General features: G+C 45.0%; 1 protein-coding gene across 3 annotated transcripts; it reads right to left on the bottom strand.

The window, feature by feature from the left end:
* Nucleotides 1-1,056: 1,056 nt before the first annotated feature.
* On the bottom strand, nt 1,057-21,003 carry LOC142584767 (tubulin alpha-1C chain-like). 3 transcript variants are annotated; one of them, XM_075695016.1, is made up of 4 exons: nt 20,853-21,003; nt 4,414-4,938; nt 3,393-3,655; nt 1,057-1,727 (listed from the first exon to the last, which is right to left on the bottom strand). In XM_075695016.1, exons 1-4 carry the CDS (start codon nt 20,853-20,855, stop codon nt 1,169-1,171), a joined length of 1,350 nt encoding a protein of 449 aa, XP_075551131.1. In that variant the 5' UTR covers nt 20,856-21,003; the 3' UTR covers nt 1,057-1,168. The 3 variants fall into 3 exon arrangements, with proteins under 3 accessions (XP_075551131.1, XP_075551122.1, XP_075551140.1); XM_075695007.1 differs by lacking the exon at nt 20,853-21,003 and adding an exon at nt 20,142-20,213; XM_075695025.1 differs by lacking the exon at nt 20,853-21,003 and adding an exon at nt 9,796-9,970.
* Between the last annotated feature and the right edge of the window lie 2,747 nt (nt 21,004-23,750).

Here is a 23,750-nt window from a genome sequence, read left to right as displayed (position 1 = left end):
TGTGGCGAAGCAGGGACAATAGACCATTTCTTGTCTTGCAGGCGTTTTTCTGTTATAAAAAAAGGACTACGTACTCGAAATCTCGCTTCGCAATTTTGGCCTAAATTTATTAGTGCCTGTGATCCTATTGTTTGGAGCCTCCATTATTCAGTTCAGTAACAGAAATGTTTGCTTGGCAATCCAGAATTACCTAATTGAAACCAATCAATTGCCATGTTAAGCTGATCGCACCTACCCCCCACCATAGCTTTTATTTATTATCAGATATTTTTTATACATGGTTTTCTTCTGAAAGTTTTTTTCGCACACACAAAAAGTTTACTTCTTAAGCTCCAACGTTCAAATTGTAACACCCTAATTCGCCTACAGTTCTTCAGCGTTTAGTGCAATACGGGTGGAGAGTTACCTTGGCTGCACCACTAGTGTTTGTCAACATAGTACACAGAAGATACAGCGAGACGTGTTTGCTTGAGGAATTGGTGTGTGCCATTGTCCATAGCCAGTGAGAATTAGGTTCGTACGTACTGTCATTGGCTTACACGGCACATTGCATCGAACATGCTATAAGGTAACGCAGCTTTCACTGCCTTAACATTTGGTTGCTGAACATCCTGCAGCTGGCGCAGCATGGCCTTAGTTGCTTTTGCACCATTAAACCCGAATTCACTAACATAATCAAATCATGGTTTTGGCATGTAATACCCCAGAATTCATTCATTCAAAAGTGGTAAACATTAAATTATCTGGCTTCTTATTATGAGGCACATGGTAGCATGGGATTCTTTAACATGCACTTAAATCTAATTACATGAACTTCCTTGGATTTCGTCCGTTCCACTCAGACCAGTACATACACACAGCAGCTCAATAGGAATGAGAGTGTGCCTATATAGCAGCGAAAGGCAGAATGCTGCCAAATCTGGCTCCACTGCCGAGCTGTTTAAGCACAGTGTTGGCAGCGTGTTCACTTCGCTTTGTCATTTTTGCATTTAAACACACTCCGTGTCTCCAGAGACTAATTCTTATGCGCATTTTCAATACGATTGCATATTTGAAGAAGCAGTGGAATGACCAAGTCCTTTATTACGAAATTTCAAACGACAACAGCCATTTTTGCTTGGTTTTTTGTAAAGTCTCTTGTTCCTGTCGAGGGAATGCAGCACCCAGCCTAGTACTCCTCGCCCTCGTCGATGTCCTCGTTCGAGTCCATGCCAACCTCCTCATAGTCCTTCTCGAGGGCAGCCATGTCCTCACGAGCCTCTGAGAACTCTCCCTCTTCCATGCCTTCACCTACGTACCAGTGTACGAAGGCACGCTTGGCGTACATGAGGTCGAACTTGTGGTCCAGTCGGCCCCAGGCCTCGGCGATGGCTGTCGTGTTGGACAACATGCAGACAGCACGCGGAACCTTGGCCTGGTCTCCGCCGGGCACAACGGTAGGCGGCTGGTAGTTTATGCCCACCTTGAATCCTGTGGGACACCAGTCCACAAACTGGATGCTACGCTTGGTCTTGATGGTTGCAATGGCAGCATTGACGTCCTTAGGCACCACGTCGCCACGGTACAGCATACAGCAGGCCATGTACTTGCCATGGCGTGGATCGCATTTGACCATCTGGTTGGCCGGTTCGAAACATGCGTTGGTAATCTCGGCCACGGTAAGCTGCTCATGGTAGGCCTTCTCAGCGGTGATGATGGGAGCATATGTGACCAGTGGGAAGTGGATCCTGCACCAAGGTAAGCGAATTGCACCAATATGCTTTAATCAGAAAAAAAGTGAAGAGGGGTGAGGGCAGGCTAGTATGGGCTCAACGTATTTCATGCTACAAATCAAACAGCATCAGGATGATGAGATGATTTAAAGGGACCCTAAACGGAAATATTAAGTCAATGTTGACTACTAAAATGCCATTCCAGAACCCTCATAGCGCATGTTTCATGCTAGGAAAAGATCATTTAAGAAGTGTCTGAAGGGTGTGGATACCTTTAGCACAATTCAAATCGCCTGCCCTAGAGCGGCGGAGTGGTGACATTGCATATGCTATCTCCGCACTTTAAAGCCGCCTGTCAGTTAAATGGTGCCCGACAGACTGGGCTACAGCTTTTTGTGTGAAACGCAAACGCATGGCCATGGAGAAACCAAGCCAAGACAGAGCGTTGGATTCGCTGCTGCAGCTGCTTTTATTTAAGTGGAGTTAACCTTTCGGGCAACCTGCGACATCATATAGATGTGGAAATATCTGCTACTTGTATTATGTGGGAGTTTCATGAGCCACCAAAACCAAAGCAGCACTAAGCCATAGCGAAACTTCTATACTAAAACGCAAAGGCAGAGGCAGTGTAGAGTCTAGCTAAAACGAAACGTTTGGGCATCCCGCAACATCACATAGACATGGAAATCTCTACTACTAGCATTTTGTGGGAGTTTCGCAAGAAAGCTAAACCAGTGCAGCACTACGCTATTATGAAACTACTAACACGTAAAGGTGAGCGCAGCGCAGAGTCTAGCAGAAGAAGAAGAAACATTATTAATGAATGGTGCAGCAGTTTTTGTTGTGGTGGCCTCAGGTGGCGGCTCGAAGTCCTCGGATTCGGGCGGCATCTTCGGCTTGCCGGACGGCCCAGAGCTGGTCTGCCAACTCTAAACTTTTGAGAGCCGCCTCCCAGCGGCGGTGACGTTGATGGAGAAAGTCCCCGGCGGCTCCCGTCTTTGGGAAGAAGCAAACTCGAGGCTTCCCTTACTGTGGCAACGGCCGTGATTATGGACGCGTCGCGAACGGAGATGATTTCATTACCATGGTTGCCGGCACATTCCCAGAGCGTATGTCACAGCGTTGCTCTCTGTCCGCAAGCTTTACAGGCATCTGTTGGATATAAACCCGGGTAGCAGTGATGTAAGACTAAAACATTTCGACCACCCACGTCGTCGTCAATGGTAACACCAATGACTTTCTAAACATGAATAGAACTGGGCAAGTAGAATTTTCTTCCGTCTTATAAAGCAATGCAGTTATCTTCTTATGAAAAGTTGAGTACTAGCTACAGAAATAAAATGAGTGCCTTCGTCATCGGGCTAGTACTTGAATGTCCCTGGTGAGTCTCAAATTGTGTCCTGCATTCACCTCGATTTCTCGATTAGTAGATACATGTATTTGTTCGCAATGATACTGACGCCTTAGGCGTCCTCAAGCATTAATTTATCTCTTTAGCTTCACTTAATATTTGCCTTTAATGTCCCTTAAAAGGCATCGTATTGTAGAGATCTTCCCGTTGTATGCACAATATTCTACATGATTTATAGATGTGCAAATGTGGAGTGGTAGCTCAAATCTAAGATGCCAGTGATTTTAGTGAAGGCATGGGAAAGAAAGTAAAGAAATGGTGCAACAAACCTAGGATAAGGTACCAAGTTGGTCTGAAACTCGGTCAAGTCGACGTTGAGTGCACCATCGAAGCGGAGGGAAGCAGTGATGGAGGAGACAACTTGACTAATTAGCCGGTTCAGGCTGGTGTACGAGGGTCGTTCAATATCCAAATTGCGCCGGCAGATCTCGAAGATGGCCTCATTGTCAACCATGAAGGCACAGTCAGAGTGTTCCAGGGTCGTGTGTGTGGTCAAGATGGAGTTGTATGGTTCAACAACAGCAGTTGAGACCTGCGCATGTTCAATATCTGAGTGTTGCAGTCAAAATGCCACTGCCACGTTATAAATGCTATTACAAGAGCAGCAGATTGCGTGTACATAGTGCAAAATAAAGTGACAGTAACTTGCTGCTGTTAAGTGAACCTATTCAATGCCTAATATACAGATCAGCACTGCATTCAGAACAGAAACTGCACAAGAAATGGGACAAGAATTAAAGAGGCAGTGCTGTCTCTTGTGACTTTCCTTGCGCTGTTGCCATTTTAAACATCACGTAGCAACTAGCTTAACAGCCAACTTCGAACCCTACCCTATTTAACAATTAGCTTCTTGTACTTCGGTGGTGCCTGATGATAACCACTGGTGTCGTCAATGAGCACGAGTTTACGTGCATTCTGGGTGTCCAAAGCACAAGTGTTTAAGCTCATTGATAGTGCTGGAGGCCTTTGCTCGACAGTGTCAGATGTTATTCACTGTCCCAGGGAGAAGACATTTGAGTCCTCAACTGAAGAGACTTTCCTAGACTCTTGCAGATTTTGCAAATGTTAGCAACATGCTCCGACAGGTTTACTGCTTTAGCAATGGCTTTTTTCCCCAATCATGTACACAGAATTATAGTGCAATATTTAATTATGAATGAAAATGCAAACTCAGCCAATTTGTTAATCTGCAGCTCACTGCTACTCCCGGCATGTTAACATTTGCTGCTCGCGGGAGTTTACAAAACACTTATAACCTCCGATGACTAGATACCATTAGCATATGCACACCTGGGGTGCTGGGTAGATGGAAAACTGGAGCTTGGACTTCTTCCCATAGTCAACCGAAAGGCGCTCCATGAGAAGCGAGGTGAATCCAGAGCCAGTGCCGCCGCCAAAGCTGTGGAACACGAGGAAGCCCTGTAGACCCGTGCACATGTCGGCCAGCTTCCGGATGCGGTCAAGCACCAGGTCGACGAGCTCCTTGCCAATGGTGTAATGGCCACGCGCATAGTTGTTTGCAGCGTCCTCTTTGCCAGTGATTAGCTGCTCCGGGTGGTAGAGCTGACGGTAAGCACCAGTGCGCACCTCATCTACAACTGTTGGCTCCAGATCGATGAACACAGCTCGGGGGACATAATGGCCGGCGCCGGTATCGGCAAAAAAAGTGTTGAAAGAATCATCGATCCCACCGGACAGCTTGTCGCTGGGCATCTGGCCATCCTGCTGGATGCCATGTTCCAGGCAGTAGAGTTCCCAGCAGGCATTGCCAATCTGCACGCCGGCCTGGCCGATGTGGATACTGATGCACTCCCTCTGCAAAATAAACAGCAAGCATGGCTAAGAGGCAGCATGAGCATGTGGAAGAACAAATTGACCCAATAACCTTTTTATTGTCTGCACGGTTTTCATGACGTCAAAATCTACGAAGTAAGGAGGTACAATGTCCATGTATGTGGGTTCCATGAAGAGGCAAGGACAGGCAATAAAGATGGAGGCTGCAGATTAATTTGGCTACCTGGGGCTTGTCAAGATGAACCTGAAGAATACCACCCCATTGAATGATTCCACCCCCATCGGAATGCAGTCCCCACGGTTGGGCATTTGAAGTCAGGAATATGAATGACGCACAACATGTTTGTTATCAGTTAGGTGCTTCATGTGTGCACAAAAGAAGAAAAAAAAAATTGTTACGGGAGCTGCTAAGACATGAGTGAAAGCCTCCTTTGCATTGCAGTTGAATGATGCATGCACATTGCTCGCAGCCCTGGCCAACAACACGCCTCCTGCCCATGCTTCGTTCAAATGAGGAATCCGCCGCAGCGCTTAAATTCCAGGGATTAAGTGCGGGATGGCAGTTAGGCCCGGTCGCACTGCACGCTATGGATTATTGAGTAACCTGTGCGCGTGTCCATGTGAACTTGACTTCTGTTCTTAGCGGATTCCGCAGCGCCATTCCCAAGATGGCGCACCATCTCTAGAAGATAACTACAGGCAAAAGCTTTACTGGGTGTTGACGTGACAGTGAGGCTGATGGCACAGAAAATACTGCGGCACCAAAGGTATGCGGCATACTGCAATGCACGATACCACGACACCCTTTCCTTTGCAAGGTGAAAAAGGGTGTAACCTTTGGTGAACGGTTACGTATGTCGATTGGTCAGTGTGTGTGTGTTTTCCTCACTCAGAGAACTGAGGACACAAGTGCCTCTAAAGGACTTTGGGATATTGAGAGAGATTCAGCACTCACTTTCTGTACCAGCTCTTGAGAGAATTTTTCTGTTTCAAAAGGCATTGTATCCTAATGCAGTTTGTAATATTCATGGCCCACTCAGCATACCAGTTCCAGAGTTTGGCACAGGTCTACGTGGCTAAAATGAATGTGCATATATATACTTATCACGGCATTTACATGAACCCGGCAGAAGCGTGTCAAGTCAGCTTGTCAGGCAAGAATCTGCCTGGCGAGTTCATGTGACATGCAAATGTCTAAAGGGACCCTGGAACGATTTTGATGATTTTGTACAAACATACAGTCGTTAGGGTAGGTCTTGATCATTAGGTGACGCATTTAAGCGATCTGCATAAAGGTGCAATTTATTATAAGGTTTAAAAATGTACATCGCAACTGATTGCAGCAGCACTACTCCATCAAGTTTTCAGCTGCCCCATGACAATTGATGTGGTTAGGCCAATTGACGTCAGTTGGGCGAGCTATCTGATTGGCTAACCAGGGCGCATCATTGATACTTTTTGCAACCTTAAGGTGAACAAATGTTGTTTGGAAGAGTTGGAATGTTGCTTAATTTGTTTCTATAGACAGTTTTATCAGCGAGGAGGAACGTAGCCTTGAACCAGCGAACTCCTTCTTGTACTGGTATGTGTGGATTCAGTTTTCTTTCAATGGCAGCTTGGAAAGGCAGCGGTTTAATTGCAAATTAGTGCGATTCTAACATGTTTTTTCTGGGATGTCAGATGACTCAAGGTAGATGGGCTACCACTCTGCTGTATTCGGCTCCAAAAATAACTTTCGGAAGTAAGCATGAAGTGCATCTCCAGCCACAGCAACTTCATGGACACTGCCGCTGCGACAGCTGAGAAACGTCCGCTTTGTATTGCCAGCATAAACAGAAAGTACTTGATGCCATCGCGTGTATGTTCGGAAGGTTTTGTTCCCAGTGAGCGCTCGGCAACAAACTCAGAACTCTGCACCCATGATCAAACTGGGATATGAAAGAAAGGTGCGTATTCGAGTCCTACTGCGAATGGTTGAAGTTAACTATTTCTTTTTGCATGTACATTAAACTTATTCTGTTCAAACGTGTTCAGAGATTATCATGCTTGGCAACCAGCATTCTGGTGCAAGTTGACCGAGGACGTCTTATGAAAACAGTACGTGCAGACTAAGATAACAAGGTGCGTTCTTTTCCATTCTGTAACCAAAACCATGCCTACCGTGTGCTGGCGGACCCCAGTTCACATGGGCTCTCCCGTGCTTCCGAACCTTACCGGCAAGCTGTCAACGCCGGTCATGCGCACGGTATGTATTGCCACAGAAAATATATCTCTCGTGTGGCAAGGTGCCCTTGCATGCACAGGCGCCATCCGAGACCTAAGAGTTTGCATAATCTTTCAACACGTCACGTGCATCTGTGCGATCGTGGCATATTCGCGGCCACTATCATAAGCTCATCATATCCATGTTAACAGCCCTTTCGCTCAAGTTATTTTAGTTTTTTTTATTTCTAAAGCTTGATGACCAGGTGCCAGAGAAACGATGTTTAAAAAAATCGTACCAAGAAATTTTTAGGACCACGAAAGCTATCAAAATGTGCTTCCTCCGAGCTTCGTAGTTACTTGGATTGGAATGTACGCTGGTGCGGCACACCGCATGACACATGGAGACACCTTCGATTGTTGTCGCCCGAGTTATACCTTAATAGAGTTCAAGGCTAGACATACAATAATAACATGTTACACGTATACGTAGCGTATCGACAATGCTCAGACTTGACTCGCCTCCTATTTCGATCATGGGCAGTGGGAGCGCCTCTAGGCCCATCACCGTTCAATATTACATGGCTATGTCGAAGCTAAATGCGTAGTGGCGACATGCTAACAAGTTTCCTAATTCAATAACTTGTTGACACCTTGGGAAAGTGCGAAAACTTGCCACTCGTCAACAGCACATTCGCCGTGAACCCTCCAGCGCGATCCCACATAATAGCATGGCGCAGACGATAGACGGCACTGCGATAGCAAAATGGCAGCGCCCTCAATAAAATGGTCTAAAAAAAAAGTGACAGAAAAGGAATAGACAATCACTGCACTCAAGCACTTCAGGCACACAGCAAGTGTCGCCTTCTCGACAATGCTCTTGTTAGGCTTTGGGCTGCAAATACAGCCATCAGCAACATGTCAAGCTAGTGCATCGTGTCCCTCTGCAAGGACACATGCGAGTGGAGTGGCTGCAGCACATTGGGTTGTCCGTATCTGATTGGCACCGGCATCTATGCATTTGCGTTCGTCATTTCACGCCGGAGGATTAATACTGCAATAAAGAGTTTTAGCGTGTGGTATTCGGGTAAATGCAAGCGGACTCTGCATGAGTGGAGGTGCAAACATGAACGGCCAGAACGATGTAGCCACTTGGCGGTACAGAGCTCAACCAGGCAAACACAGAGCTAATATAGCAGAAATAAAATGTATTCTATTTTCCTGCCAGTGCACATTTTCGGCAAGCGTAATCGGGAACACGTCATCTATTTAAATGTTTAAAATGTTTTACACTTGGTTACAGAAGTGATAGCCGTTTTTGGCTGGTTATGCTCTGCACCACCAAGTGGCTGTGCCGTACAGGCCACTCAAGTTTACGCTAATGGCCCTTCATCACAGCAGTAGTAGTACGAAGGGGCTTTAGTTTATGCCTCTGCCCATCCATTAAAATGCTCTGCTTGCCTGCGAACACCAGAATTCCGGACACATTCGTTGATGCGACAGAACACTTGCAACGCAGACTGCTTGGATAGCTCTCGTGGGGAATCAACTACCAGGAGGCTAGTGGAGGGGTTGAATAGGCTTTGCAAGCTGGCTCCAACACAACCAGAAGTAGACGTCACAACGTCACATCATGACGCAAAGTCTGTAAAGGTGGAGCTTAGCCCCAATCACTCGGCGAACAAGGCGAGGAGGAAAAGCATGGCTAGGGAGGAAGGTAACTTGTAATCGTTCGTAGCTCTCTTATTATGAGACACATCACTTAAATTGTGGTGTGAATGTTCTACTATAGCTGTAACCTATGCTTCTACAAAATTTATCCAAGCCATTTCAGGGACCCTTTAAGAACCCCGCCAGGTGGTCAAAATTAATACAAAGTCCTCCCCTATGACGTGCGTCATAATCCAATTGTGATTTTGAGCCACAACACCCCAGAATGACAGCGCTGTTTGTGACCACAGTCACAGCAATGGTTGCTAAATGCAACAAACCGAACACTGCTTGGCTGCACTGCAAATGGAAAAGAATCAAGTTAGAAGATCCTTACATGGTATTTAGAGTGTTCACGTAACAAAGCATACGAGTCACCAAACTTAATAGGTGAATTTTTCATGCTTGTTGACCTTAAGGTGTCCCAAGTGCCTCGAATTAATCACTCTGCTAAAAAGCCATTACACGTGTAGTAAACTATAAGCAAAGATAGCTGATGATAGTATGCTAGTTTTGAAGAATTTGGTAACTTGTACTTCACAGGTTGCCAAAACAAGACTTGTGCCACAGGAATGAACCTTTATGCAAGAAATTCATTTCAAGGGATTGAGACACCAAATTTTAAGACTATAAAAGCCTGTTGTAGGCTGCTTCTGTATGCGAGGACATCCACAACGAGGTATTGGATGCTGCAAACATTTGAAAATAATTTTAATGCAGCTACAAAAAGCCATTAAAAGCTCCTTCTCGTGGTCAAGACTCGTCGCTAGTGTGGCTGCTATGACGCAACAATGGAGGAACAAAAATATTGACGTCATAGCACACTAGCACAAAAACGTGACGTATGATGAGTAGCGATGAAATGCCGATTACGGAGTCTGCTGAACCGAGCGTAGCCTCCACTATGACCGAGCTACAGGCATATAGAAAGCCTTTCTTTATGCTACAGGCTTCTAAAATACTAACCGAGCTAACCCTGGCCCCTGGCTAACAGAGACATGCATAGCGCTCTAGCGGAGAGCAGTTGACGTAGCATCTGCCAGTCGCATAGTTCGGCAGCTCGGAGCGGTCTCTTGTTGGCTTGGCGTAAGGCCCGTCCATGTTACCAGCGCGGCAACTCGCCGCACGCTGTTTGCGAAGAAAAAAAAAGAGCCTGGAAAAAAAAAAAAGGACCCAAATAATCAGGTACAAACTACAGTACCAATCAGTCTAAGCTGGTTGATGTGGATTCACTGCAGATAGCTCTAAAACATGCAAACAGCTATGACAACAAAAAGGAATATTTAAGAAAAAGTAAATTTGCTTGTTAATTATAATGTTGGCTTGTAATTCACTCAGACTTAGGTACAAAATAGAGGACAAACACATGCGACACGAGGACAGTACTTAATAGTGATAACAAAAATGAGGCTTGAGATCTCATTTCTGAAGTCGAGGTTTTGACAGAAGCCCGTCTGGTCGGGAGGCATCATGAAGAAGGGTAAAAAGAAGGACACCGACCACTGAATGAATACAAGAAAAGACGTTTCGGCTCCCCTGACGGGAGCCTTGTTCAACAAGGCTCCCGTCAGGGGAGCCGAAACGTCTTTTCTTGTATTCATTCAGTGGTCGGTGTCCTTCTTTTTACCCTTCTTTAAGATCTCATTTCTATGTATATTTTTATTTTGCTTGCTGTCACACATGCTTGCCCTTCATGGTGGCAACTAGTGCTCGTGATCTGCGTTGAGTAAAGCCTCCCTGCACTGAAAATCTGTTCCGCAGCAACCACATTAAAAAGATCGCAGGCTAAAATTTGGTGTGGACCTTGGCTAGTCCTAGCACAAGGCAGGCACACAAACTGTCATGCGATCGTACACACAGTATCGGTGCAGTAGCTATTGAAAACACTGAAGAGTGCGCACTGTCGATTCTTAGTAGTGGTACGGGTGGCACCAGCCATCTTGAGAATGGAAGAAGGCAGTCTTCCATTGCAGAAAGAGCCCACATGATGGAAGACATAAGCTGCGCCTTCAAAGAATGTTTGTGCTGCCTTGTTGAAAGTGTTTATTCAACTGCATATAGGCTACTATGGTACAATCGGTGAATAGGACTGGAAAATTTAAGAGATCGGAGATCGATTTAGCATCACCTGAGCAACTAAGGATAACATCGCAGACTTCGTCCTTCAAATTTTGGCATGTACCCACGAGGGGCGGGGGGGGGGGAGGGGGGAGATTGGCCATTGTTCTCAGTGGAAACACAATATGAACTTCTTGCTTCCTGTTAATTTATTAATTAAATATGAATAGTACAGTGCAGACGTTCAAGATTAGGATGTTGAAGGTGTAACTTTTTTTTTTCTTTATGTACTGCCCGCAACACACAGCACAACAGTAGTTCGCAGATAGCATTATAGCTTTGTGCTTTACATGCTGTGCTCATATCCTCAAAATTTAGAGCCGTATTAAGTTCTTATGCTGTCAGGTTTGAATAAAGCTAATTACGACTGCAACTTTACAGGAGTAAACCATCAGTTTGACCTTGTCTCAGATCTCATTGGTTTACTTCTCTATCTTGCTCCAAAATAATCTCTTACTTTTCTTGCTCATTTTTTTTTTTTTCTGTGGCATAGGTTGGGGAAATTCACTCATGGGTCAATTCACTCAGACTGAGCCACATACGAGTCCGTGCCCGAAAGACTAACTGAGGCCAAGCTTGTTGAAACTAATGAGCAAGTGAGGAAATGCAAACGAAGGAGCTATGGCCATTAAGTTTTATTGATGTAAGGTGCCAAGTTATACACGAAACTTTTCAGGCATTTCAATGCATAAATGCTGTTCGCCACATCATTTCATACAGATGGTTAACCAGTGAAGCTGAAACCTGCGGCCTCTGTGTTTATCACTGGGTTAATCCTGATGGTTTATTAAACGACGGCTTGGTAGGCTGCCAGATCCTCATTATGCAGTTGCTGCTTGTGTTTGGCTGCACAAGCCTGTTCTTGTGCCCAGGCTGCAGCACTGGCATAGCATAGACGAGCTCATTACTGGTTCTGCTCGCAGCATTGCTGATCGAAAGCTGCCTGCTGCTCAAGAGTATGTATGAAGCGTGGCCTACCTATTTCGGAGCCGGAGGAAAACTGCTGCACATGCGCTCAGCTGTGATGGAGAGCAACGACATCACTACTGGTGCAGCCAATCATGTGCCTCTCTTTTTCGCGCAAGCACATGGGGTTGCGCTGGAGGAATTTTTGGCATACATATGACAGACGGACGAATCAGCTAACCATATACAGCTTTGATGTAAAAATCAAGACCATTCCACCCTGTGAAGGTGGTTGACTAGCAAAGCCGCTATAGCGGTATAAATTATGTTGGTATAGAGTTTTGTTGGAATGCGACTATACATATATTTATGTATATGTGATTTATGCAAAATACAACTAAATGCACAATCGATTGTCTTGTTTTTTTTTTTCTCTTTATTTTGTCACGTGAGTGATGGCCTTGTGGTCGCTGTGATACACCGCCGATGGCTCTTAATCTGCCACTCTAAATGCACAGGTGTTGTCGACACAGCTGCAACGGAGCACTGGTTGGACGCACGTGGCCATTAAATAGAGCCTCGGTGCAAGCGATGATATGCGTTGACCGGGGCGCAGTCCAAAGGAGTGCACGAAACAACACGTTTGTAATTTGTGACTGAGCATACTTCCTAGTTACTTAGCTGAATGAAACTTGGAAGGACTAGAGTTTTATTCTAGTGAAAGAACATGGGGCTGTCCATTTCAATCCTGTAGAAGTGTATGTATTGACACCAGACGGGAATTCCACAATATTGACAACTTCACTGTGAACTATGTAATTAAGTAAAGGAAACTAATGTTAGAGTTGTCTTAGCGGCTAGTTGCCATAATTTGTTTCGGAATAGTTTCGATAAAACAGGAGTCGCAGCTGTTTCCTGTAACCATAATCCCTCCATAAATGCCCATGTATTGACAGCAGACCAGAATTCTGTAACGTTTACAACTTCACTGTGAACCAACTATGACAAGGAAAATTCGGCGGAATTATAGAGTTGTCCTAGCGACCAATTTCAGTACGACTTTTTCCATAATAGCTACATTAGATTGGGAGCTACACAGCATTTGCGAGAAAGATGGCTTTGCCTCAAGGCATTTTCTGTTCGCCACCACAATTTTCCCGGAGAGTAGCCACAGACAGCTTCACTGTAAAGATACACTTAAAAAAACATGCAACTATTATGGTCCACAAGAGTGCCATCCCCCCCCTCCTTATAAAACCCCTCACCAGGCCCCATAGCAAATTTTAGTTATATGCTGGAAGTTGTTACACGTCCTCTAGGGAACGTTCTGCCGCAAAAATTTTTCAGAACGGCACATTAATAGCTGTTCTAGAAATATTTCAGTGCTGCGAACCCATGATTTCAGCAGGCGGGCTCCACTGCCAAGCAAGACTCCACTCGCCCCATCTAGCCTCAGCAAGCGGAATTCCTTCCCTGCGTTCTCTCATACCGGACCTCGAGGATTGCGTGACGTATACGTCCCAGGCCCCGCCTTAATTTTTTTCTTTGCTCCTCGCATTTTTTTTTTTTTTTTTTGGTGCTATGCATTTCCACCTACAGCGTCGCGCGCGAGCTGTTGTCTGGTTCGTGCAGCGTCCGATCTTGCGCGCTGTGCACAAGGACACATGACTAGAGGTATAATTCAGTGCGACACGAATACTGAGGCAGAACAAGTGGATCACAGGGCATGATCACGCGCTGGAGCACGGTAGAAAATGGCATAGTTTCGGTAATTACGCACGTGACTGCACGACCGTGGAAACAAGCAGACGAAGCGAAAGCACATCTCTCTTGCTTCGGTGCGTAGATCAGTGTATTGATGCTCAATCATTAAAGAACACTATTTTGTACATGGTGCTAAACTGTCTGCTTGCTTTTGCTGTGGCATTTGCTCGTTGTTGCTGTGTTGCTCACCAAATGAAGTAAAACAAAAGACACACAGACATTCTATTTGTGTTTCATTATTCCTCTAAACTTCAATTCGTCAATTCAAGCAACATATCACACAAACAACAGATGTTGCCTTGAATAATTATCGAAGTCACGTGTCACTACGAATGACGTCACACTGCGGACACGAGCACGTAGGCGAAGGGACTCGAGGACGTCACCGTCCGGCTTGGAACGCGGTCACCGCAAGGGCAAGGGAAAACGGCGTTCGGATTGAAATTTCAGACCTTATTGCCGCGCGCAGCAATGTTATTCTTTGCAAACACGATCGTTAATGCGCATTGTATGCTCTGCACTTGCCAGCTCAAAATGAGCCAGACCTGGCGAGAGGCCCTTTAAGCTCAAACATGGATTTGATGTACTGCAGAGGGGCAATGAATTCAGCCAACTGTGACATCGCGTAGACATTCACGCTTAATGGCACCCGCTCATGCTCATACTCGCATCCACTCACTCACCGACAGTGACTCACGTTCATGGTCACTTTCACGTGAACTTACTTTCACCGACCTTACTTCCTACTAACATTAACTCGAATTCGCCTGTTTGTACTTGCCTCCACTAAACTTGCAGACACAACTGTTCATATTCACGCCTGCTTACACCCGTTATTCCTCACTAACACTATCTCACGCATGTGAAATTATTGTGGAGAGAAAGTCAGTTTACTTGCAAGTGATTACACCAACCTAACCCACAGTCTAGCGATGCCGAGCCCAGGCAAATAAAATTAAGTAAGAGTGGGTTTGAGTCCAATTCTGAAAACCTGCGCAAGTCTAATTCCATGAATTGCCTTGAACCCAAGGCTATAATTATATGGGTCTGCATCAATGATTCTGTGAATCTGAGTGGGACAGAGCGAGTCTGCGAGCCTATGCAAGTTTGACAGTGTACCATTTTGGCGACAGTCTAGGCGAGCCCGAGATAGACGTGTTTGATTTCTAGCGACTATGAGTGAGTGAGCACAGCTAGGCTATTTTGGCAAGTGTGAGCTTGAGTGAGCCGGCCTAAGTAAAAAAATTATTGCAAGTGAGTGAATTCTCTTTATTTTGCCTTTCATGATAAAAACACATGCTAACAAAGATGGCCTGCTTCATGTTCATATGTACTGCTTTTGACTGGCCTGCACATAATTTAGTCATGAGCTTACAGTGACACTGCATAACATTCCCAGCGTCTCGCAAGTAGCAGTATCTTATTTCATTAGAGAAGTAAAGCAATGGCCATGGGCAGCATAATTGCCTTACTTATTAGTGGACAGCTAAACTGTATTGCAGTCTAAAGAGATGAGGAAAGTTTATTACCATAAATGTGGTTGCAAAGGATGATGTCAGTAAAACCAAAGGGACGCAACCATAGTTACCCCTTTAACCTCCAATCCCGAGCCATACAAGTCATGGTAGGTTGTACCGATGAAGAGTTGCACTCGTTCAGCCCGATGTGCTAGTCCCACCGCCAAAGACAAGTTACGGTGAGCATTAATGGAATGCTGCCTTCAAGAGCAGCTTCTTTAAAACTTTTTTAAAAATGATAACCAATGAAGTATTGTAGTTTCATAATCAGAATTACAAAAATATTGTGACAAAACAATTAGGAAATTTTTGTAAGTTTTTCTGGAATTTGGAGATTAAAGGGTTAAGGACACTGAAGGAGCATGTGAACAAATAAAAAAAGTAAATTAACAGGCACACAACCTTCCCCTTCCATGGAAAAGGCATGAGAGAAAGCTTCTGAATGTTTCATTGTCCTGACAAATAATAGTGTTGTACAACTGAAGCTATTACTTGGTTTCATTTTTATGTGTGAAGTTCACCGACTGTTTTACAAAATGCCCCCCCCCCCCCCCAATATAGCATTAATACACAAATTCCAAGCGATCACATTCACAACGTATGTTTGTATACCGTCTGTATGAATGCAGTATATTCATATGCTGTTATTTAGGAGATCTGTGGCCAACATGTTTTACAAACATCATGAAAGCCCACGGGCAAGTAACATTTTATTTTATTAATACTGTTAACCCTCATAGAGGGTCATAACAGAGAGGACAGTACAATTACATACATCAAATATGGACAATGTGAATGTATGCAAAGTTGCTCAACACTTGTTAATTCACAGTGAATAAGATGTTCACTTGAATGCTGTTCAGCACACTTCTGACATTTTTCAAAATATGTACAATGAACATCAAGTCGCACATATCACTTGGCACTTTAATACTATATTAAAAACTCCCGTAAATATGCCTCAGTAGCATTTTCAAAGTCGGTGACATCTTTCAGGCTAACAACAGTGTTTGGCAATTGGTTCCACATTTCTATCGCATCGGGCAAAAATGAGTATCGAAATGTATCACTGTTAGTACGATACGGCTTTATGACTTAGTCGTGGTTAGTTTGCGGGTTTCTTTTGCCTGGAGCGTGTAGATATTTGAGCTATCAATCTTAAGTTGATCCTGCATTATTTGATAAAGCATCTTAAACGTATATTTCTTTCTACGTACCTCAAGAAGATCCAAGTTGCAAAGCTGTAGCATAAAGGCTAAACCCCATGAGCGCGATTTTGTTCGCAACAGCGACGAGCGACGGCTTCGAGCAACAGATCGGGCCGTTGCGTGAACAGATTGCTCGGTTCTGCAAATCTAGAATTCGTTGCTTGACGCCCGGAAGTGCTATGAGCGACTAGCCAGTAGCACGAAGCCGGAATTGAATGTACATAACTCAAGTACTTGCGATTGTCGCACGGAACGAGCAAACGATTGAATTTTTATACGTGCAAGGATAAGAACCTACTGCAAGACCTACAGAAGTATTTTATGCTGCTTTTTACAGTAAAACATCAACTTAAGTTAATAAAGCACGCGTCACGCTAGTTTCAGCGCCTATATTGCTGCGCTCATACCGGCAGCACTGGAGGGACGCCGCTCGAAGTCGTCGCTCGCATGGGGTACGACTTGTAGGCGACGAGCGAACGCGACAACCATCTCCATCGCGTCGCTTGTCGCTGTCGCGTGCAAGATCGCTTGCATGGGGTTTATACTTAAGCATGACCGATTCTTTCCTTCGGTACGTCGAACAAATAAAACGCGCCGCCAGTCTCTATCCTTTCCAACTTCCTCTTAAGCATCACTTTATGGGGACTCCAAACAACGACTGAATATTCTAGTATCATCCTACTGAGGGTGGTGTATGCAATAAGTTTTACATTACGTGATGCACGTTCCAGTTTTTTTCTCAAAAAGTATAACTTTTGATAAGCAGTCATGCAGACGTTATCTATATGTTGGTTCCGTGTTATTATTACCACTAGATACTTGAGCTAATGCGCATTCTCGAATGAATGTCCTCCAATGCTGTAAAAAAAGGAATAGATAGTCTTCCTTTTGCTGATGTGTGTATATGTAGATTTGGGGTAATTTATTTCCATTTTCCATTTCGTACACCAATCATCTAAATTTTGCAAACATTTCTGAATTTTAAGCTGGTCATCTAGTTTAGTAATTGTGGTGTAAATTAAGCAGTCGTCTGCGAAGAGCTTAACCTGAACACCCTTTTCTGCCACGCTACTGATGTCATTGATATAAAGGAGAAACAATAGTGGTCCCAATACTGAGCCTTCGGGCGCTCCTGAGAGTACATATGAATGAAACCACAGTGGCTCTGTGTTTTGAATGTCTGGCTAAAGATGCAAAATGTTCCAGTTGCTGTTTTAAGCTCAGTGTAGCCTTGACTGTTATGGTCTGCAGTCTAACTATGACAATTAAATTGCAGAGTTTCTCAACCATGAATAATCCACAGGCTACTTTTGGAGCTGATAAATGTGATCTGACAGATGAGGAGACTGAAGTTTAACATGACCACAATAAAATAACCGATAAATTGTGGCTATATGTACATCAAGCAAGCTTGATTGAATATGCACGGAAGAAATATCCTTCAATGCTTAGGATGCGTTACATTGCCTTGTCATTAATACATGGCGCAGTCTGCACACACAGTAGTACATACTGTGTGCAATTTTATCTGGTTTAGGGGCTGAACAGACATTGCGTTGCCACACCTTTTGGTGTCTACAACATCATGCTGTCCATGATGGTCTTCGCAGTTGTGATCAGCAGGGTTCATTTCACGCTATCCAGACTGCTCTATATTGTCCCAGATGGCCTGAAGGTTAATGCAGAGGCCTCTATCAAAATGTTGCGACACCATGGTCAAACCTATGTAGCATCATGCGAAATGCAAGCTACTGTGTGTCCTCCTGCTGGGCTCCGTATCCTCTTAATATGCACGAGTGATGTCAGGAGCATCCTTTCAGGGGGCAAGTCAAAGCAATCTGAGGGGGAAAACACGTGGCAACGAACCGATATAGGCCCGAGCTATATTCTAGTACACTGTTGTACAAGTATTACATGCATAGCGCATTGGGTCCATACAGTACACACACTAGAGAAAATTCCAATAGAAATTTCTATTGGTACTATACAAGAATTATAGGTCCGATAGCAAAACAAAGAGGCCCTATAGAAATTTCTGCCAGTCCTGTAGCTTGTTCTACAGGACAATACCATGTTCTATAGACATCAAATGCTTTATGGTTCCGTGTTAAAGCAATAGTAGTAGCAATCATTATACAAACTTGTATTGGTAGTATTGCTTGGCAAGAAGCAAACTAAGCAGACACACCAAATATAGAGAATGAAGGCACAGAAGGTTTCGTTTTAATAAATAAAAGGTATGCATTTTAATATGTACACTTGTCGCACTGAGGATATTTAGGTGCCATTTTTTTTTTCACTGCTTAATTTTGGAGAGAACAGAGCTGGTCGCCATCAAATCTGTAGGGATAGTACAGATGGGCCTATAGATAAGCCACAATTCATTATGCGAGTGCAGTGCTGTGCGCAAGCTGTTTGGCATAACAGCAGCAGAAACCCCGATCGGCAAGAACAGGGAGGGTTCACCTAGAGAAAGCTTCGCGTTAACATTAACAGTTCATGCACCTATGCAGAACAAGCTGCCTTGGTGCACAGTAATATCTACACCAAAACACCTATAAGTTAACAGACCAATACAGACATTTAGTTTTACCAGCGCATCAGGTCTATTGTTTCGTAATCTCATAAAATGGAACCATGAAATTTCTCTATTAGAATTTTTCTTAGGAACAAACAGCCACAATTGCAATGCGCTATTGCACATTGGAACAGTCTTCCGGACCACATCGCATCCATGTCTAGCCACGATACCTTTTGCAACAACTTGAATACGCTCTTTGATAACACTGTATAATTATGTTCCACTGTACTATCTGTAACCTTTCTTTTGAGACTTCTTGTTTTTGATGCTACAATTTTTTTTCTGTACAAACACACTTTACTCAATGTCATTCGGTAGGCCTGTAAGGTATTATTAATACATAAAAGTATGAGCCCCATAAACATAATAGAATTTGTGCAAGTGGTAATCTCAAGCGCACATTTTTCAAAGCTGTTGTCGACGCAGGGCGTGGCACGAACGTACATAGTCGCACCCACACACCGAGCACGGCGTGCATCCCGAAAAGGCAATGGCTCTGCGGCCGCCGATCGCCGCGTTGCTGCGCACCAGCGCAGGCTTATGCGGTCAGAAGCTGCCAGAGTATTCGCGGCATTACGATAATTGCAGCAATCAAGAACTTTTCTACCGTGACACAAACTCGCAAACACGCGTAGGAACCACGAAGGAAATGGGTGGTCACCATTGCCAACGACAGCACCGGCGTTTCGCCTTCAGTTTTGAGGGAAAACAGAACTGAGGCTATTCTGTGGTTGAAGTCCTGCATGGACCCGCGTATAGTCAGCTGTCGGCGGCGTCTTGCGGTGAGACAGGGCGAACAAATTCCATTAGTGAGTAGGTAACTTAGGTTATGGAGCTTTAGGTGCCGAAACCACGATCTCATTACGAGGCACGCCGTCGTAGGGGACTCCGGAAATTTGGACCGCCTGGGGTTCTTTAACGTGCACCTAAATAAATCTGGTGTTTTCGCATTTCGCCCCATCGAAATGCGGCCGCCGTGGCCGGGATTCGATCGCGCAACCTCGTGCTTAGCACCCCAACACCATAGCCACTAAGCAACCACGACAGCTGTAGAACAATTTCACAAGCACCCTGGAAAGCGCCTACTTTTGCGCAAAATATACTAGCATTGAGACGAAATATCTCATTGCTTGTTTACCTTTCGCATAAACGTATTCTCACTGCAGTTTTGAAAGCATATAAAAACCTAAACAAATGAAAAAGTGGATATTACTTTACTTTCGTGGGATGCTCCGCCGGCACGTCTAAGCACCTGCGTGCCGGGGGTGTTCGCATACAAACAGCCGATCATGTACACCCCCGACAAGCGCAGGCCTCGGCGAGCCCTCAACCCACGGATCAGTATATATGGTAATGACAGGTGTTGCCCAACGTTGTCACCACCAGGGTTCGGCTACCGGCACGACACACACACACACACACAGTTTACGTGAATTAGAGCTTTGTCTATTGTAAACGTGCTGTTCAAGATAATGTAAAATCGAGGCTCTCCCGCATTTTTACATACTCCTTAGCGAGGGCGCCCATTTCGACTTATTTGAGTTTGCAGATAATGAAGGCCGACAGCTTGGGCGTGCCGGCTGCTTTTGTTGTTGAAACTGGCAGGTGTTCCCGCGTTCAGAATCTCCCCCGCATATACCCCAGTTACGACGGAAAGGAAGCTATGGCTCTTGCGCAGAATGACAGCTGCGGCTGCCCATAAGAAGAATGAGTGCTAGCGGTAGTAAGGAGCGTGGCTCTAAAATTTCACCATCTCCACCGCCTTCAGGTTGGAAAATATGAATGACGAAGAAAACGCTCCAGTCTCGCGTTGCCAAGATAGCGGCAATTTCCCACGACCGTGTGCACAGATCCGAACCCCACGCCTTGCAGAGGAGAACCCGGCTCCTCCAGCGTTAAAGGATAGCGCGCCCCGCAGCTAGGACTCACCATGTCTGGTGGCGGCAGAGCTGTGGTTCTTACTCCCCGTTAAACAACAACTTTCATGTACTGTACCACAAACGTAAGTGATTCCCGCCACGCCACCGACGCTCCCTTTATAGACGCGGTGGCCCACTGTCACGTGGGGGGCAGAGCTAGAGGTGAGAGTGCCCCGAACAGCGCTCTCCATGTGAAGCGCCGCATGTGGACAAATTGTGCGAGGGCGCTGCGAGCGAAATGAATTTGCGCGGAAACGTGCTTCGCAGCCTACTCAACGTAATTTCGCTGTGGGCGCCGAGACCGGTTGCGCGCGTACACTCTTATAATGGTGCAGTATTTCAACTGCAAATTTATATTGACACGTGAACTTGTTTATCGGGTGACCCCGTTTCACCGCCTAACATACGTTTTCGCACAGTGCAGGACGCGCCTGCATGTATCGGAAGTTTCTAGAATGTTATCAATCTGCCTGCCTGTTGTCGCCGAACCTTGTGTAATCCGATTGTATGTATATCATAAGAAGCCAACAAACACTGACACCAAGGACAACATAGGGGAAATCACTTGTGCTTAATAAATGAAATGAAGAAACGATTAATTAACGGAAATTAAAGTGGATGAAGAAACAACTTGCGGCAGGTGGGAACCGAACCTACGACCTTCGAATTTCGCGTGCGATGCTCTACCAATTGAGCTACCACGGCGCCGTTTCCCCATCCACTTTCTTGGGTATTTGTGTGTCCTAGTAGAACCCTGGGAGTGTTAGCCAGCGCCACCACTCACAGACCTTGGCGGCGGACTTGGAACGTCCTTTTTGCCGAACGCGTCACGAGAACGTGATCTTTTTGGGTGAAGGCAACTGGTCAATAAACCCACATATGCTACCTGAAGGCATCAATGTTGCCGGATTCGAGACCCTCGTTATCATAGAGTTTCTCACTATAACACCTAGAGGGTAATCTGGCGCCACCGTCTATGGGAATTTCTTAAGGGGGCACCGTGCCGTCATGGGAATGACGGTATATGTGTCTGCGAGGCTCGTGTTGGCTGGTGTTGTAAGAGGCTTCGTCTAAAACGTGGATATGGCTACGCAGATAACGCGTTCTCAAAGTAAAATCTTCATAAAATGTTTCCATTCACGCATATTACATATTTACTCACCCACGATGCATGACCAAGCGAAGAAAAGCAAGAACAGACGACCAACTGTTTCAAAGCGAGCGCGAACCTTGTCGTCTGTCCTCCAACTTTAGCGGCCCGCTGATACTTTTTACGTAACATGTAGTCGTACACACAATAACAAGTTCTCATAGTTAAACAAAACATGTTTTCGCGTAATAATAAAGCTAAAACAGCTTTTCACGTGCTGTTCTAGTAGAAAATGAATCATTGTGAGAGACGGAACGGTACTTGCCAAGCGCGTCTTCAAGGTGTCCTGTCTCTACGAGAACGATGCCAATCCGAATCCACAATATACCGGCATTCCCATGCATACCACAGCGCAGCAGCGCCAGATTTCCCTCTAGGTAATGTAGTGAGAAACTCTATGCTCGTTATGTAATAACCGAGAAGAAAGGGGGTTAACCCAGGTGTTAACCCCCTTTCTTCTGATTGTATGTATGTGCGACGCGAATGCTGTGTAGAACTTTCTGGAAGACACGCGGGCACCAGCGATTACTCCAGAACGTTCGCTGGCTCATGGCATAGAGTTTCCTACAAAATTACTAGAGGGAACTCTGGCGCTAGTGTCTACGTGATCTACAATGGGAGCGGTTGTCCCAGCATGGGAATTATGGGAAGTACATGGATTTGCCTAAACTTCGTCCTTTTTGGCTTCAAACGGCTTTGTGACTTAGTAAACTCGTCATTTTCAACAGTTTATTGCGTAATAAATAATTGAATAAACATCATTAAAATTGCCCGACGGCAGGATTCGAACACAGGGACTCTAGTACAGAAGCCTGATATTGAAACCATTAAGCCACGGATGCATGTATCGACAAGCGAATGAAACGCACTTATGAATTTACCGCGGGCATGCCAGTGCTTTGAGACGCTTGGTGCGTTTCGATTTGGGCACATAGACAAGCTCAATCATTGCAATTAATAGCAATTGTACGCGTTCCCGGCGTCTTCTACACTTCGAAGAATATAGATTGCGCTGAAATATACGACAATAAGATTTATATAGCGTAATATACAAAGCCACAAGAACGTCTGAATCCACAAGCACGAAGATCAGACAAATCCATGTACTTCCCATCATTCCCATGGTAGGACAACGACTGCAGCGCCAGAGTTCCCTCTAGTAATTTTGTAGGAAACTCTATGGCTCATGGATCAGGGCTCCTGCATTGCCCAAGGCATAGAGTTTCTCACTACATTACCTAGAGGGAAATCTGGCGCTGCTGCGCTGTGGTATGCATGGGAATGCCGGTATATTGTGGATTCGGATTGGCATCATTCTCGTAGAGACAGGACACCTTGAAGACGCGCTTGGCAAGTACCGTTCCGTCTGTCACGATGATTCATTTTCTACTAGAACAGCACATGGAAAGCTGTTTTAGCTTTATTATTACGCGAAAACATGTTTTGTTTAACTATGAGAACTTGTTATTGTGTGTATGACTACATGTTACGTAAAAAGTATCAGCGGGCCGCTAAAGTTGGAGGACAAACGACAAGGTTCGCGCTCGCTTTGAAACGGTTTGTCGTCTGTTCTTGCTTTTCTTCGCTTGGTCATGCATGGTGGGTGAGTAAAGATGTAATATGCGTGAATGGAAACATTTTATGAAGATTTTACTTTGAAAACGCGTTATTTGCGTAGCCATATCTACGTTTTAGACGAAGCCTCTTACAACACCAGCCAACACGAGCCTCGCAGACACATATACCGTCATTCCCATG

This window comes from Dermacentor variabilis, chromosome 1 (genome assembly GCF_050947875.1).
Source record: "Dermacentor variabilis isolate Ectoservices chromosome 1, ASM5094787v1, whole genome shotgun sequence".
Taxonomy (NCBI): domain Eukaryota; kingdom Metazoa; phylum Arthropoda; class Arachnida; order Ixodida; family Ixodidae; genus Dermacentor; species Dermacentor variabilis.
Note: the sequence above shows the minus strand (reverse complement) of the source record. Positions and strands in the feature narration are given on the sequence as shown.